Source organism: Loxodonta africana, chromosome 1, assembly GCF_030014295.1.
Source record: "Loxodonta africana isolate mLoxAfr1 chromosome 1, mLoxAfr1.hap2, whole genome shotgun sequence".
In the NCBI taxonomy this organism is placed as follows: domain Eukaryota; kingdom Metazoa; phylum Chordata; class Mammalia; order Proboscidea; family Elephantidae; genus Loxodonta; species Loxodonta africana.
In genome coordinates, this window is record NC_087342.1 from 213,226,799 (window position 1) to 213,244,593 (window position 17,795).

The following is a 17,795-nucleotide window of genomic DNA, read 5'->3' on the forward strand; positions in this document are numbered from 1 at the left end:
CTTTGGTGAGTTGTGTCTGGGGTCATAAAAGCCTGTAAGTGGCCATCTAAGATACTCCACTGGTCTCACACTTTTGGGAGCAAGGGAGAATGAAGAAAACTAAAGATACAAGGGAAAGATTAGTCCAAAAGACTAATGAACCACAACTACCATGGTCTCCACCAGACTGAGTCCAATACAGCAAAATGGGGCTGGGCTACCACAACTCACTGCCCTGACAGGGATCACAATAGAGGGTCCCAGACAGAGCTGGAGACAAATGTAGAACAAAATTCTAACTCAACAAAAGAAGACCAGACTTACTGGCCTGACGAGACTGAAGAAACCCTGAGAGTATGGCCCCTAGGTACCCTTTTAGCTCAGTAATGAAGTCACTCCTGAGGTTCACCCTTCAGCCAAAGATTAGGCAGGACCATAAAACAAAACGAGGCTAAAGGGGCACACCAGCCCAGGGGCAAGGACTAGAAGGCAGGAGGGGACAGGAAAGCTGGTAATAGGGAACCCAGGGTCGAGAAAGGAGAGTGTTGACATGTCATGGGGTTGTGAACCAGTGTTATAAAACAATATGTATACTGTTTAATGAGGAGCTAATTTGTTCTGTAAACTTTCATCTAAAGTACAGTAAAACAAAACAATTTTACAGTTTTAGTTTGTACATTTAGGCCCTTGATCCACTTTGAATTTGTTTTTGTATATGGTGTGAGGCATGCATCCTGTTTAATTTTTCTGCATGTGGAAATCCAATTTTCCCAGCACCCTTTATTGAAGAGATTATTCTTTCTCCATCGAATGGACTTAGCACCCTTGTCAAAAATCAGGCAACCGCAGATACGTGTGTTTATTTCTGGATTCTCAGTTCTATTCCATTGGCCTTTCTGTCTGTTATACCAGTACCAGGCTGTTTTGATTACTTTATCTGTATAGTAGTTTTAAAATTAGGAAGAGTGAGTCTTTCTACTTTGTTCTTCTCTTTCAATGTTGCTTTAGCTATTCGAGGCCTATTGCCATTCCATATAAAATTGTGAATTAATTTTTCTATTTTTGTAAAGAAAGCTGTTGGAATTTTGATCAGGATTGTGTTGAATCTATAGATAACTTTGGGTAGTATTGACATCTTAACAGTATTAAGTCTTCTAATCCATGAGCAAGGAACATCTTTCCATTTTGTCTGTAATCTTTATGGGAACAGATTGCCAGGTTTTTCTGCTGCAGAGCTGCTGGGTAGGTTTGAACTGTCAACCTTTAGGTTAGCAGACTTTCTCTTTAATACAGAGCACTTGTCAGCACTAGGGTGGCTGGTGCAGTAGGCAGGCTGAACATGCGTGGAGCATAGCATCACTTAGTTCCTTAGTGGTTAATGAGACACTTTCACCCTGAGCCTGTAATGAAGGTCATTCTTGAGTTCTAGGTTCCTGAACTATATTTTTCAAATAGGGGAGAAAGTTCATGAAGTTTTAATTCCAGAAATACCAGCTTAGCCTTTGTTGTTTGTAAGACTGCTAAGTAATTCATGGAACTGGGAGCTAGGTAGTTAATTTAGGTGATCATGTTAGCTCACTAAGATTATTTAAGATATTTTTTGTCATGCTACTGAATGCTTTTGTTGGTGCTTTATTTTACAGCTTTTTTACCAGTATTCATTATACTGATATCATCTAATGAGAGATTATCATTCTGATCTGAGTTGCTTCTTATTATCATCTCTGCCAACAGAGAAAACTTCGAGAGGTATCCACAAAGTTCCAGCTCTTCCAGAAGCCTGCTAACTTTGAGCAGCGAATGCTTGATTGCAAGCGAGTGCTGGATGGGGTGAAAGCAGAACTGCACATTCTGGATGTGAAGGATGTGGACCCAGATGTCATACAGACCCACCTGGACAAGTGCATGGTGAGGCTGTGGGTGGTTTGCACATCCTGGGTGTTTCTCAGCAGCCAAATCTGTGGCTAAGTCTACTGCTTTTATACATGGTTTGTTTAACGATTGTTAGTCTACAGTGTGCTAAACACAGGGATCGATTTTGGGAAAACAGGTTAAAAATAAGAAGTGTGGTCGTTCCCCATAAGCAACTTAGAAGAGATAGGAGAAATCCAGACTAAACCAAACTGGTTGCTGTTGAGCCAGTTCCAACCCCAGGTGTGTCAGGATAGAAGTGTGCTCCATAGGGTTTTCAGTGGGTGGCTTTTCGGAGGTAGATTGCTGTGCCTTTCTTCTCAGGTGCCTCTGGTTGGATGCAAACCTTCAACTTTTTGATTAGTAGCCAAGCACTTAACCACTTACACCACTGAGTGTGATGAGATAAGGGAACTAGAAGAGACATGTATACAAGATGAGTAAGGAAGACAAAACAAAACAAAGGATGCTCATTCTAATCCCAGTGTCACGTTAGGAGAAGGTCTCTTGCAGAATATGACTAATGAGTTAAGCTTTAAAAGATGTATTTGAGTTAGCTAGAAGAAGCATACTTTGAATGGATATCAGGAATATTACAGAGTAAAAAAAAATCATTCTCTAGAAATTAAAGTTTTAGCTTCTAATTTATAAAGGTTAAAGCTAAGATATGAAAGAATAAATTATATGTAAGGCCTTGTTACTATTTCAGTCTTGCACTTACAGTTCAATTGAATGGAAGGTGGAAATAGTATGGCTAGGAGGACACAATCTTAGAATTAGTTTTCCGCTTGAAAATATATGCATGTATTTACTGCATGTATTTACTGGGGTACAGTAGTAAACAAAGCAAATGCTGTCCTTGACAGCATTTGCTTTGTTTACTAATTTAGTCTAAACCAACCAAAAAACCAAACCCACTGCTGTCAAATCACTTCTGACTCATACTGACCCTATAGGGTAGAGCAGAACTGCCTCATAGGGTTTTAAGGGCTGTAAGTCTTTACGGAAGCAGACCGAAACACCTCTTTCTCCCCCAGAGCGGATGTTGGGTTTGAACTACTGACCTTTTGATTAGCACCTGAGTCCTTTAACTACTGTACCATTAGGGCTCCTAACTTAGTCTGGTAGTCTCTTATAGGACATTGCCATGTAAAATGTTTTCAGGTTGAGATCATGATGTATGGAGACAAGAGAACTTGGCCAGAGTAAAGCTTTTTGGTCTTCAGGTACCTAGTAAAAGGATCCCTGGTGGCTCAGTGGTTAAGTGTTTGACTGCTAACCAAAAGGTCAGTGATTGGAACTCACTAGCTCCTCCACAGAAGGAGAACTGCCCCACTGAGTTTTCAGGGAGCACCTGGTGGATTCAAACTGCCAACTTTTTGTTTAGCAGCTATAGCTCTTAACCACTACACCACCAACCAGGGTTTCATGGAAGCTCTATAGGGCAGTTCTACTCTGTCCTATAGGGTCGTTATGAGTCAGAATTGACTTGATGGCAATGGGTAGTATTAGAACAGCTCTGAATTTGAGCTACAAAATTCTGATTTCATACTGTGCTATACATCGTGATACATTTTGAGTTTTATGTATTTTTAAATTATGTAATTAATACATGCTCGTTGTGGTGGACTTGGTACTGCAAAGAAATATAATAAAAAAAAATTAATAATTCAAAGGTCCAACAGCCAGAAATAGCCAGTGTTGGCTTTTTTTTTTTCTAGTTCTAGCATTTAGGACTTTTAAAAATCTGATTTTAAACATGATAGACATTAAATTTTTAGTCCTAATATTTTTCTACTTTATGAAGGAAAAATGTTTATGTTATAAAGTACTTTTATAAGTATTTAAAACATGATTCCAAGTTTTTAAAAAAGCAAACATTATCTCTATTAGTTTATTCATTTCTTATCTGACTTTAAAAGTATATTATGACCTTGATTTCATTTTACTCAACATTTGAACCAAATCTGAGAAAGACAATGCACTTTGATTTCATAGTTAGTTCTTCACCGTCAGTCTGTATAAGATATATTCTGAAATGCTTCCATTTAGCAAGTTTTCAGTTCCTGGGTGGTGCAGATGGCTAACGTGCTTGGTTGCTAACTGAACGGTGGGCGATAGGAGGCACCTTGGAAGGAAGGCCTGGCAATCTGCTTCCATAAGATCATAGCCATTGAAAACCTTATGGGGCCATAGTTCTACTCTGACACAGGTGGGGTCGCCATGAGTCAGAATTGACTTGAGGACAGCTGGGTTAGTGAGTTTTACTACAGTATGTATTTTGTCTTGTTTTATCTTTAAGAAACTCTATAAAACTTTGAGTGAAGTCAAGCTTGAAGTAGAGACAGTAATCAAAACAGGAAGGCACATTGTCCAGAAGCAACAAACTGATAATCCCAAAGGGATGGATGAGCAACTGACTTCTCTGAAGGTCCTCTACAATGACTTGGGTGCCCAGGTGAGGAGCATAACCCCGCTGTCCTTCTCTTTCTATCTGTGTCTCTCTCTCGTTTGCTCATTCTCTGTCTCTTTCTCATTTATGTATTTTTAAATTTCACCTTTTAGACAATGCATGTTCAAATTTTATGGCATTAATATATGTTTTAAATCATTCCCATAATTTTTATAGTTTTCAATGGACACTGGCATTTAATAAGTTAATGTAGGAAAACTCTGCAAATAATAGTCTGTGTGTAAACTCAAGTTATTGGTTCTTGGATTTCTAAATTTAATAGTCTACTGAGAAATGTTAAGATGTCAAGACTCTAATAAATATTAATGACAGGAAGTTCCCATTAATCTACCAGGATTGAAATCTTTCCAAGAAACATTGACAATTTGGGTATTCTGGCAAATCCATGGGGGAGTTGTGAGATCACTTAGTGTGAGTGACTGAGTGAATTCAAGAGACTAATGTCTTCTCTCATTGAGAACCTTTGCCTTGAAGCCAGAAAAGCAAAAGGATGTGTGGAACTGAAACATTCTTGGCAATATTGAAAAGTGATGTTAGGTAATGTTTTTGGTCATTTTTGGGTTATTAAATATTAATAACTTCCAGTTGAAGTGAAATCGAAATTTTTACATAAGTCTAAAGAACACCAGCTGAAATTTTGTCACTTTCAAATCAGTTACTAAGAATAAACAGTTCATATATTTTCTAGACAATTGTGACCTCATTTCTGCAAGTTTATGGTTGTTGCTATGATGTATTTTGATATAGTCCATGTCTGGAACACACATCATAGAGCTTCTTTTTGATATTTTACAGCTGAAGTTATTGATTAAATATTATTATATTTATCCATTGACTGGGCATTTTGTGGATGGAATGGCATTGCTGGCTTTTCCACTCATTTTAATTGTGACTATGGCTTTAGTGTTAATTAATTTGCTCATTCAGCACAATTGAAGCCTTACCAGGAGTTATACCAGGTAGAAAGGATATTGTGGTGAGCAGAAATATAAATTACCGCTATGCCTTGAGAAGAGTAGTGAAAGAGAAAAACATTAATCAAGTAGCTACACAGAGTCATGCCAGATTGTGTGAAGTGTTGTGAAGGAAAGTATGGGGTGATTTAAGAGTGTAATAGGGGGTTTGGCAGAGTATGGAACTAGAAAGCCTTCCTTGAGAAAATGATGCTTGAGCTAAGATCTGAAGGATATAACCTAGGTGAGGAGTAACCCGGGTGAAGCCAGAGGAAAAACTTTTGAGGCTGATGGAACAACATGTATAAAGGCCCTGTGGTAGGAGGCAGCATGGCACCTTTGTGTGGCTAGAACAGACAAAGAAAGTGTGGGGAACATGGCATTGGAGAGAGAGGATGAGACAAGACCTGCCAGGGTCACAGAGTTTGTGTAAAAGATTTTAGTCTCTGTTTTAAGAGCAGTAAGCAGTCATGGCAAGGTATTAGCTGGGAGATAACACGCTCAGATTACTCACTGCGGTCTGGAGGGTGGAGTGCAGGGTGGTAAGAGTAGATGTGGAGAGACCAGTTAGGAAGTCATTGTACTCTTGGTGAGAGATAATGATGGCTTGAACTAGGGTAGAGCAGTGGAGATGCAATGAAGTGGATGGAGTTTAGAGGTATTTAGGAAGTGAAATCAATAGGACTTGGTGATTGGTTATAGTGATGCAGAAGAGGGCGAAATCAAGGTTGACTCCTGGGTTTCTGACTTGCTTACCTGGTGATCATTGTGTTATCATTGGAATAGGTGTACGCAAGGCAAGACAGGAACCTGGAGAAATCCTAAGTGTGGTATTGGTCATGTTGATGTTTTAGGTGCCTTTGAGAGAGTTAATTGGAGATATCAAGTACTCCGTTATTCAGGTATGGAGAATCTTTCAAGGCAGAAGATCTGAATATTATGAGTCATCTGTATAAAAAAAAATGGCAATTAAAGTTTTCAGTGTTGTTGAGGTTGCCTAGGGAGAGGGCATAGTGCAAAAAGAAAACCCTGGACCAAGTACTCAGGAATGACATCATTTAGTAAGAAATTTGAGGAAGACGAGCTTGCAAAAGAACCTAAAATAAGAGTTGCAAGAGGTGGTAGGCAAACCAGGAGAGCACTTAGGGCTAGGAGGCTAGGGAAAGAGGGTATTTCAAGGTTGAGTGTACTCACCTGTTTGAGTATATTCAAAAGGTAAATATAGTGCTCATTAAAAATGTCCATACAATCTGTTGCTGTCAAGATCATTTACTGACCTTGGCAAAGTCAATTTATGTGGAATAGTGTGAGTGGAAGCCCGAATGACTTTACAGGAAGTGGGGCTAAAGAAAAAAAAGTAAGTTTTTTTGAGTGTGAGAGACTTCAGTGTGTTTAATAGCTGATGGGAACGATTCAGTTGAGAGGGAAGGGTTGAATATTCAAGAGGTAGAGGGGATAAATGGCTAGGTACAAGATATAAAACCTGATACTGCGTAATTCAGTATGCAGTACATCTTAATGTATATTGATCAAATTGAGAAAAGTATAAATTGTTATAAATTGAGCTGTAAATAATTATCTTCCAGGTGTATACAAATCTTTGGTAGCATGAAATTTTATGATGCATCTGTAGCTGCCTGGGCTTGTCAAAGTCAGATAAATATCATTTGAATTCATACTATCTTTTAATGTAATTCAATTAGTCATCTCCAGTTAATTGCAATGGGGTACTATTAATTTAGGGTTATGAATTTTAGTTAAACTCTGTAGAAAAAATAGTTCAGTTTTAAGAAGGACTTTAATTAATCCTTGGTGTATGAAAGAGCAAAATTGAACCTTAGGGGACCAGAAAAAAAGATAGAGAATCTATGTCACTTATTAACCAAGTTCAGTCTTTATGTCATTGTATAAAGCTGAGAAAATTTCACCCCATCTGTGATTTATCACTTTAATACTTAATGTTATTCCCTATACATATATGCACATAAAAGTAAGAACTCATTTTTTTATGGGTTGTGTTATGATATCCTGAGTTGGAATCGACTCGATGGCACTGGGATACATATTTTTATTTTCTTGCTTTGGGTGAAAGTTTCCATAGCAAATTAGTTTCCTGTTCAACAATTCATATACAAGTTGTTCCATGACGTTGGTTGCTATCCCTGCAGTGTATTAGCAATCTTCATTTCCACCCTGTCTTCCCCGTTTGCATCCCTCCAGTTTCCCTGCCTGTCCTTGCCTTCTCTTCAAGGGCAAATGTTGCCCTTTTGGTCTCCTATAATTGATTGTTTTAAGAAGCACATTCCTCATGGGTGTTCCTGTTTATTTTATAGACCAGTTTATTATTTTGCTGAAAGGTGACCTCCAGGAGTGACTTCAGTTCCAGGTTAAAAGAGTGTCTTAGGGCAATAGTCTCAGGGGTTCCTCTTGTCTCTATCAGTCTGGTTTTTTTTTTTTTATGAAGCTGAGTTTTGTTTTACATTTTTCTCCAGTGCTAACCCCAGGAACCTTCTGTTGTGTCTCTGGTCAGAGAGGATGGTGTAGTGGTAGCCAGGCACTATCTAGTTCTTCCAGTCTCAGGCTAGGGGAGGCTGTGATTCACGTGGGTCATTAGTCCTGTGGACTGATAGCTTCCATGATCTTTGATATCCTTCACTCTCCTTTGCTCCACACAGGAAGAGACCAGTAGCACTTTAGATGGCCACTTACAAGCTTTTAAGACCCAGATGCTACTCACCAAACTAGGATGTACAACATTATCTTTATAAACTATGTTACGCCAGGTAACCTAGATGTCCCCCAAGACTATGGTTCTTAACCTTGAAGCCCAGTAACTCAGTCCCATGAGATGTTTGGATATGTCTAAGAAGTTTCCATAACTGTGACCTCATGGGCTCTATTATATATATGAATATATATGTGGCAATACGAGTATGTATATACAGATGCCCGCAACTATACCTATGTACACACATGCATGTACTTCCATATGCCCCCGCCCCCCGCACATCTATATAGCATACATACCTACCTAGGTAACCACTCACAAATTTTTGGTTATTACTGTTGTTACAGAATTGTATGTGTTACAGCATTTACCATAGTTGTCCTTTATTCTTAAATGCGTCTCAGTTTCTTCATTTGCCTTGGTCCCATTGTGCTGACTTCTCCGGTACTGGTATTGCCTTTCCCTTCACCAGAATTAATTGTCTTCTATATGTAATAAGTGATCCCCCCCCCCATCCCTGGTAACCATCAGAGAACGTTGCTTTCTATGTGCACACCTATTCTTGACTTTTTAATAAAAGTGCTATTGTACAATATTTGTCCTTTTCTTTCATCCAGATTTATCCATGTTATGCTTTGCCGACTCATTATTACTCTTTATTGTTGTGTAGCATTTCATTGTGTGTATGTAACACAGTTGTTTATCCATTTATCCGTTGATGGACACTTCGGTTGTTTCTGTCTTTTACTATTGTGACTGATGCTGCAATGAACATGGCTGTGCGTATGTTATTTATCTCACTGCTCTTATCTCTCTAGGATATGTAACTAGGAATGGGATTGCTGTATCATTTAGTATTTCTGTTTCTAGCATTTTGTCAGTTTGACCCTATACAGATATATCTTAATAGAGCACAGTACTCTGTGGACCTGCTGGGTGGGTTCCAACCACCAGCCTTTCAGTTAGCAGCTGAGTGCTTAACCATTGTGCCTCCAGGGCTCCTTTATTATGTATATATTGGAGGTTAAATATGAATCAGTTTGGATCTTCAGCTAATATTCTGATCCATTCCCATTCATGTCCCACCCCCTGACTTTCACTCTTTCTCCTTTTCAGGTGACAGAGGGAAAACAAGATCTGGAAAGAGCATCACAGTTGGCCCGGAAGATGAAGAAAGAGGCTGCTTCTCTCTCTGACTGGCTTTCTGTTACAGAAGCTGAATTGGTACAGAAATCCACTTCAGAAGGTTTGCTTTGTGACTTGGATACAGAAATTTCCTGGGCTAAAGTAAGTTACAGTTCCAGTGCACCACCATTATGACAGTGTTACCTGTGGCATTTGTTCAGGGCAACCTGGGTGGATGTCGATTCCCTCCATTTTATATTAAATGTGTGTAGCCTTCTTCTTTTTTCCGTTTCCTCTGTAGTCCTAAGAAAGAAGAATATTTTTTAAAAAACAACAATTTTAACAAGATATTTTATCTTGATTCCAAAAGTGTTACATTCACGTAGATAATCAAGGCCTTTACAGAGGTTATGCTTGTATGGTATTTGAAAACATTATAATTACTGCTTTCAAATTAGTGACTGTTTTTTTTTGAATCTTCATCCCAAGAGTCAGTGCATGAAATACAGTTTAACGCAAGGAAATTTGTCTGAAATACATTGAACTGTGTAGAAAGCCATTATCCCACTATTTTCCATCTGTTAGAAATCTGAGCCTCATGCCTGCCTGGGATAAAAGAGAAAGCCATGTGTCCTTTGCCACTTGCATGTCACAACAGCACAAAGGTGGCCTTAGCCAGGGAGCAGTAGTCTGTAGACGGTCATTAAGCCTTTTCTTCTTGTGAAAGCACAGTTATCTGAATGTAGTCATTGTCAGATGTAAGAAGAAAAATGGGATTTGGTTCATTCTTTTTTTTAATTTATTTTGTTTTTGTTGAGAATATGCACAGTAGAATATACACCAATTCAATAATTTCTGCATGTACGATTAGTGACATTGATCACATTCTTTGAGTTGTACAACCATTCTCACCTTCCTTTTCTGAGTTCTTCCTCCCCCATTAGCATAAACACACTACCCTCTAAGTTTTCCTACCTAATCTTTTGAGTTGTCATTGTCAGTTTGATCCTATAAAGATATATCTTAATAGAGCACAGTGCTCTAGGCAGGCATTCTTTACTAGTTAAGCTCAAGTATTGTTTAGTTTAAGGAAGACTTGAGGGGATGTTTTTGGTTTAAGGTTTAAAGGTTGTTTCAAGACAATAGTTTCAGGAGTTCATCCAGCCTCCATGGCTCCAGAAAATAGGGACTCCATGAGAATTTGCAATTTTGTTCTGCATTCCCCCTCCCCACCCCTTATTTTAAATCAGGATTCTTCTATAGAATCTTTGAGCAAAATGTTCAGTAATGATAGCCAGGCACTATTCAGTATCTTCTGGTCTCATGGCAAAGGAGATGATAGTTTGTTCATGGAGATAATTAGCCATACATTCCATTTCCTCCTCCTATTCCTGACTCTGCTTCTTCCTCTGTTTCTCCAGGTGAATAGAGACTAATTGTTGTACCTTGAATGTCTACTTCAAGCTTTTAAGACTCCAGGCACTATGCAACAAACTAGAAGGTAGAACAGAAGCACTGAACATGTTACCAGGCCAATTAACAGGGATGTCCCATGAAACCATGACCCTAAACCAAATCCCATAAAGTATTTGGTTGTACATAAGTAGCCCCAGCAGCTACTCTTTTTGTTGTTTTCAATATATCTGTCACACAAGGGGTTTGATTAATTTTTTAAAAATATTTTATTGTGGTTTGGGTGAAAGTTTACAGAGCAGATTAGTTTCCCTTTCAACAGTTTGTACACATTTTGTTCTGTGACACTAGTTGCAGTCCCCTCAATGTGATAGCACTCTACCAACTTTCTCCTTGAGTTTCTTGTTTACATTTGCCCATCTTTCCTGCCCCTTTCTGCCTCCTGAACTTTGTTTTTGGGCACATGCTGTCCTTTTGGTCTCATGTGGTTAATCTGAGAAGCATATTCCTCACGGGTGTTTTCGTTTGCTTTATAGGCCTGTCTGTTGTTTGGCTGAAAGGCGATCTCCCAGAGTGGGTTTAATTCCAGGATTGAAGGGTGTCTAAGGGCCGTAATCTTGAGGGTTTAATGAATTTTAATTTTGTTCTATATTTTTGTCCCACTCTGTCCAGGACCTACTGTCATCCTGCTCAGGGCTGTAGGTAATGGTAGCTGGGCACCATCTAGTTCTTCTGGATTCAAGTTAGTGGAGGCTATAGTTCTTGTGGTCCGTTAGTCCTTTGGACTAATTATTTCCTTGAGACTTTGATTGTCTTCACTCTTCTTTGCTCTGTACAGGAAGAGACCAATAGTTGTGTGACATTTTTTTAGTACTCAGTCTTTGCAAAGTATTGTGCTGAATTTAATTCTTCTTTAATAATTTTTTTTAACCAATTACTTACTTTTTTATTGGAAACTAAGTCATGTAAATTACAGAGGAAAAGAATTTTAAAAATAATCAATAAAAGATTGAAGAGTTTTCTTTAGCCCTGTACCACCCACTGAACCCACTGTCATGGAGTCGATTCTGACAGTTAGCCCTATACCCAGTGCCGTCAAGTCGATTTCATTTAGCCCTATAGTCACTTTGAAATCACAGCTACAAAGATGAGAGTCGATTTGCCAGTTCTTTCTTCTGAGGTGGGCAAAGAATTGAATGGAACACAAAGTAGTTCTTTTATCAAGGCATCCCGTTTTCCTAAATTTATTTCCTAAGAAAGAAGCATGTATACTAGAGATAGCGTTGAAAGTATATTACTGATACGGAAGTAGAAATTTACGCAAAGCCACAAGTATCAGTTTTGACATTCTGCTTGCTTGTGGGCAGTGAAGAGAAGGTGCTGTGAGGTAGTGTGGTGATACAGCTCTTTCTTAATTTGAAGCCTCTGTGGAGATAACACATGAGGATCGAAAGCCAAGATACTAGGCACTGAAGAGAATGTTCTCACTTTTGAAAATTGCTCTTGAAAAGTGTGATTCTGCCATGAGCTGTGTGCAGTGAAATGGAGGTGGAGAAAGGGCTATATGAAGGCAATGATGAAGATTGGAAGTCATGGATGTATGGTGGGGGAATGCAAAACAAAGGCATCAAACTTTATTTTTGTTAAATTTATGTTTTTCAAGGAAATGTGATCTTCTTTATATATAATACAGTTCAAAAACCATTATTTTCTTATTGGTAACATGTCAGTTTGGGTAGTGTGATACAAAAAAGACAGAAGCAAAAACTCACCTATAATCAAAGAATATCCCGTTATCTCAGTTTTTTATAGACACATAGATACGTACTTTCACATGCATATATTTAAGAAGAATTATGTTTTCCTTAGTGTCTCATGACCTTCTTTTAAAACCTTACGTCTTTAGCATTTTTCTTTACCTATGACTGTTTTTGTATGTTGTTGCTAGGTGCTGTTGAGTAGGCTCAGGCTCATAGCGACCCTATGTACAACAGAACGAAACACTGCCCCATCCTGCACCATTCTCACCATCGCTGTTATGCTTAAGCCCATTCTTGTAGCCACTGTGTTAATCCATCTCCTTGAGGATCTGCCTCTTTTTCCCTGACCCTCTACTTCACCAAGCATGGTGTCCTTCCCCCGGGACTATTGGAAATATGTAGTTTTTCATTGCATTGTGTTTCATTTTTTATTGTCCCATTGCTCCATTCATGTCCGTTATTATCAGCTTTCACTATTGTGAATAATGCTGTGGTGAACATACTTGAAGTTCAATCATAGCATCCATTCATAATTATTTCCTGAGGATAAATTCTGAACCCTAAAATTATTGGGTTAATGGATATATCCATTTTGAAGTCTTACACATATTATGAAATTGTTCTTCAGAAATGTAGCCACCAGCTGCAAATGAGAATTCCCACTTGCTTGTTTTAACTACGGCTTTGACAATGGTAGGCAAATATGTTTTGGTTATATAATTAGAATGTTTTCCATACATTTATAGGCCATCGTAGTTCTCTTTTTATAATTGCATTTTCCTATTGTTCTGCCCATTTTTCTGTCACCAGTTTGGTCTTTTAATTTTAGAGCTGTTTTCCCATTACGATTATTAATGCTTACTGTGTTATATATTGTTGTAAATCTTTTTTAGCTACTATAAGTTCTTTTCTGTTCTGTATGTTTTTAAGTCCTGTTACTGTATTTTTTTGAAGAATAAAATCCATCTTTTTCTTCATTATTTCTGCCTTTAGTGCTTGGAAAAACCAACGCTACTCCAAGATTATGTAATTATTATATTTTCTTCTAGCTCTTTTATATTTTCATCTTTTTTACCTTTAATGCTTTAATCCTTCTGGAATTTATTTTCGTGTATGTCATGAGGTCAGGCTCTAACCTTTTTTTCCAAATAGTTAACCAGTTATCTCAGCACTGTGTATTGAGTAATCAACCCTTCCCTCGCTGTTTTGACGTGTTAAATCCATATATTCTTATTTACCTTTTGCTTTTCTTTGGTTTCTTTTCCATTTCCGTTTTCCACGTTCTAAAATACACCGATTCTTCAACTGTTTGTTCAGTGTAGCTTTACAATATATTTTAACATGTAGTAGTTAATGGGTTCTGTGTTTTTGTGCTTTTTTTATATTTAATTAAATATATATATATATATATAGTGCTTTAAGTGAAAGTTCACGATTCAAATCAGTTTCTCATACAAAAACTTATTTACACATTGTTATGTGTCCCTAGTTGGTCTCCCTATAATGTGACAGCACACTCCTTCTCTCCACCCTGTATTTCCTGTGTCCATTCAACCAGCTCCTACCCGCCTCTGCCTTCTCGTTTCGACTCCAGACAGCAGCTGCCCACCTTGTCTCAAGTGTATACTTGAGCTAAGATTATGCTTCTTTTTTAATACATACTTTTATATGAGCTTTAGATGTATTATTCTCAAGTTCTTAAAAAATTCTGTTTGGAAATTTTTATTTGAATTGCCTTAAATTTATAGATTTGTTTTGAGGGGAATTAACATCTTTATTACATCAAGTCTTTTTAGTCACATGGTATTCTTTTACATCCTTACATAATGTTTTGCTTTTTTTTTCACGAATGTTATGTATATATGCAATGAAATTTATTCTTACATATTTATTTTGTTTTTATTGCTACATGAGAAGTGTGTTTTTGTTTCTTCTCTTTTTTTTTCCCAATTGCTTATATCTGGTACATAGGTGGTGTTGATTTTTGTATGTTTAATTTTAATGAACTATCTTTTTCACTCACTAATTAATTTTCATGTAATTGTAATTTTTCAGTTAAAGAATGTAGATAATGATAAACTTGTTCTCTTCTGGAAAAAAAATACACTCTTAAATTTCCATTTAATCTTAATTCAGGTTTGAAATAATGAAGCTGGTATATACAGATCACCAATTCAGAGCACGTTCTCTTCAGTAAAGCAAATCAAACGAAAAACCAATATGTAATATTATCACCCATCTTTTTAACTTTGTGTATTCAGATGTAAGGAACATGCATGCCTGTTTCACAACATTTTAATGCATTTTCTCCTAAAAATAACCTAAAATTACTTTCAGTGCAAAACATAAATAGCATTTTCATTCCTGAACTTAAATTGCATTTTATTCCATAGCTTAAACAGCATTATTTTCAGTGTAATTATTTTCTGTACAATAAAATAATGTAGATAGCATGTGTACTATTTAAATTTACTTTCTTTTAGTAATTAAAGACTAAAACTAAAAAAACCAAACCAGTTGCTGTCGAGTCAATTCTGACTCATAGCAACCCTGTAGGACAGGGTAGAACTGCTCCATAGGATTTCCAAAGAGCGGCTGATGGATTTGAACTGCTGACCTTTTGCTTAGCAGCTGAGCTTTTAACCACTAGACCACCAGGGCTCCTATTAAAGACTAGTTGTTCAATAAATAGCCTCTGAGGGAATATAAGATATCTTAGCTGCAGAGAATCTGGTTGTGGGTATTCTGTTTTCTTTTTTTTTTCCTTTCCTTGCTGGAGAATAATGCTTGAAAGAAATACTTTAGTATGTTTATAAATATACCACTTATTGACATGTCCAAGTGAGTGTTCAAACCTGCACTTACTTAGTGTGAATTTGTCATTTTCTTATGCCTTCCAAAATGTGACTTGATGTGAGATTTAAGTAAAAACTTGAGCTCCTTGAAGTGATTGGCTTAAATGCTGGTTTTAGAAAGATACAATAGAAGTAGGTTGAATGTGTACATGCTGCATTTTAATTGAAAGAACTTTGTAGCTTTTATCATGGAACCTGATATTCCCTTTGTAATTCCTTGATTATATGCCTGGTAAGACTTCTGAATGTGTGAATAAGATTATGCTCATACCTTCGGAGTGTTATCTTTGCATATTAGAACAATTATAAGACTGTAGCTTAGACATGATAGTTCTATGATTTCCTAAAGATGAAATATTTTATATAATGTTTATACCACAGATTATATATTAAGTCATGTAATTACAGGATGTAATCCTTATAATTACAGAATTTGTAAGTAGTTCCTTCTTGTAGTCTAGAAGATAAATTTACTAAGAAGTTTTTCAGAATTGTGAGTTTTGTGATATTTATACTTGGCCAACTTTTATGTCCAGAGCTAATGATGAAGATAATTGGAGTGTGTGTGTGTGTGTGTATGTATATGTGTATGCATAGTAAATAGAATTTATACTTAAATGAAATAATTACATTTTCCACATTTGAGTTTGTTACATTCTTTGGTATTTGTGTAGTTAAAATTTTTAATTTTCATTAGGAACCTAAGAACTCTCACCATGTTAATAAGTTGTGGGGTTTTGTAAACCCTTGACGTATTGTAAATTACCTAGGGAGCCACGGACTATTTCGTTTATGTGGAAGAAAAGTTAAAAAAAAAAAAAAAAAAAAAAGGAAGGTTGTATAAACTTTTATAATATTGTGAAAGATCAAGTGAGACTTTGTATTTTTATTTTCTAGAATGTTCTAAAGGATCTGGAAAAGAAAAAAGCTGATTTAAATACTATCACAGAGAGTAGTGCTGCCCTTCAGAACTTGATAGAGGGCAGCGAGACTATTTTAGAAGAGAAGCTCTGTGTTCTTAATGCTGGATGGAGCCGAGTTCGCACCTGGACTGAGGATTGGTGCAATACCTTAATGGTATGTTTCATGAAAAATTTAATGATGCAACTTTCTTCTAGCCTTTTGATTTTTAAAAGTAATATAGTTTTGATGAGAACTCCAAATCCCATTTTCTGTGTGTCAGAATAATTTCTTGTTTGTAGATTAATTTCATTAGAATATATTTTGTTTTTCCTTTGAAAAGATACTAACTAGAAATAGCTCACAATATTTTTATTAAAGAATAAAATAGTCATGATACAGAAATTTATACTTTAATATTTTAATAATTCTTATTGCTCCAAATCCTTGCCAACATTTGGTGTTGTCAGTGTTTTGAATTTTAGCCATTCTAACAGGCATGTAATGGTAACTCATTGCTGTTTAAGTTTGTAATTTCTTAATGATATATGAAGGACCCTGGTGGCCCAGTGGTTAAGTGCTTGGCTGTTAACAGAAAGGTTGAAATTTTGAACCTACCAGCTGCTCCACAGGAGAAAGATGTAGCAATCTGCTTTCATAAAGATTATAGCCTAGGAAACCCTATGAGGGCACTTTTATTCTGTCCTGTAGAGTTGCTATGAGTCAGAATCTACTCGATAGCAAACAACAGCAACAACAATGACATATGATATTGAGCATCTTTGCATATGCTTATTTGCCATCTGTATGTCTTCTTTGGTGAGGTGTCTGTTCAGATCTTTTGCCCATTTTCTAGTTGGGTTGTATGTTTTATCATTGTTGAGTTTTAAGGGTTCTTTGTATATTTTCTCCTCATCTGTCGCTTGTCTTTTCATTCTCTTAATTCATATTTTAATTATTCTTTTTATGTTATTGCTTCCTTACATGAATTATTTTAAAAAATATGATCAAAGAAAGGTAAATGAGATCATTTGAAATTTAAAAAGTGAGAATAAGAGAGATAAATTTGAAAAAAAGCTTTCATCTTTTATTATTCTCCAGCTTTTTATTGTACTGAGGTCTAAATCAAATACATTCTAAAAATACTTAACTATAACATTTTTAGGAATTATTATTTAGGTTTATTCACTGGGGAAGAATTTGCAGGAAGGTGAAAACCTTTATTTCAGCATAAAATTTTGGTCTTTGAAGGCCTTGGAAGTATCTTCTAAGGCTATTGTCTTACATATTTCATATGATCATATCAACATTTCATTCATTACTTTGTAGAGCCATCAGAACCAGCTGGAAATATTTGATGGAAATGTTGCTCACATAAGTACCTGGCTTTATCAAGCTGAAGCTCTGTTGGATGAGATTGAAAAAAAACCAGCAAGTAAACGGGAAGAAATTGTGAAGGTAGCAAACGTGGAAAAATCAGTTATGCTATTGGGAGGGGAACGTTTTGCTGCAGTCTTTTCTCTTGTGAAGTCTCAGAGTTACGTGTGGCTATGTTCTTCCCATGCAGCACATTGATTAACTTTTATTTTGGTAGGAGAAACTGAGGTCTATATTGAGTCTTATATGAAAACGGCTAGCTCTTACTCAGGTTGAATGTGCTAGAATCTCTTCGTTAGGAATCCCAGACATTATTTAAAG

At 36.7% G+C, this 17,795-nt stretch overlaps 1 protein-coding gene across 14 annotated transcripts in view; it reads left to right on the plus strand.

Annotated features, from left to right (window-relative positions):
- UTRN (utrophin) overlaps positions 1–17,795 on the plus strand; it is a 616,684-nt gene that overhangs the window by 236,214 nt on the left and 362,675 nt on the right. For all 14 annotated transcript variants that reach the window (XR_010323082.1, XM_064291826.1, XM_023551169.2 and 11 more), the window contains 5 exons: positions 1,714–1,887; positions 4,193–4,348; positions 9,161–9,331; positions 16,095–16,274; positions 17,427–17,555. Coding sequence is in view for 13 of the 14 variants with exons in the window: in XM_064291826.1 (XP_064147896.1) it covers positions 1,714–1,887; positions 4,193–4,348; positions 9,161–9,331; positions 16,095–16,274; positions 17,427–17,555 (810 nt within the window). In the remaining variant the exon portion in view is untranslated. The remainder of the gene's footprint in view (positions 1–1,713; positions 1,888–4,192; positions 4,349–9,160; positions 9,332–16,094; positions 16,275–17,426; positions 17,556–17,795) is intronic.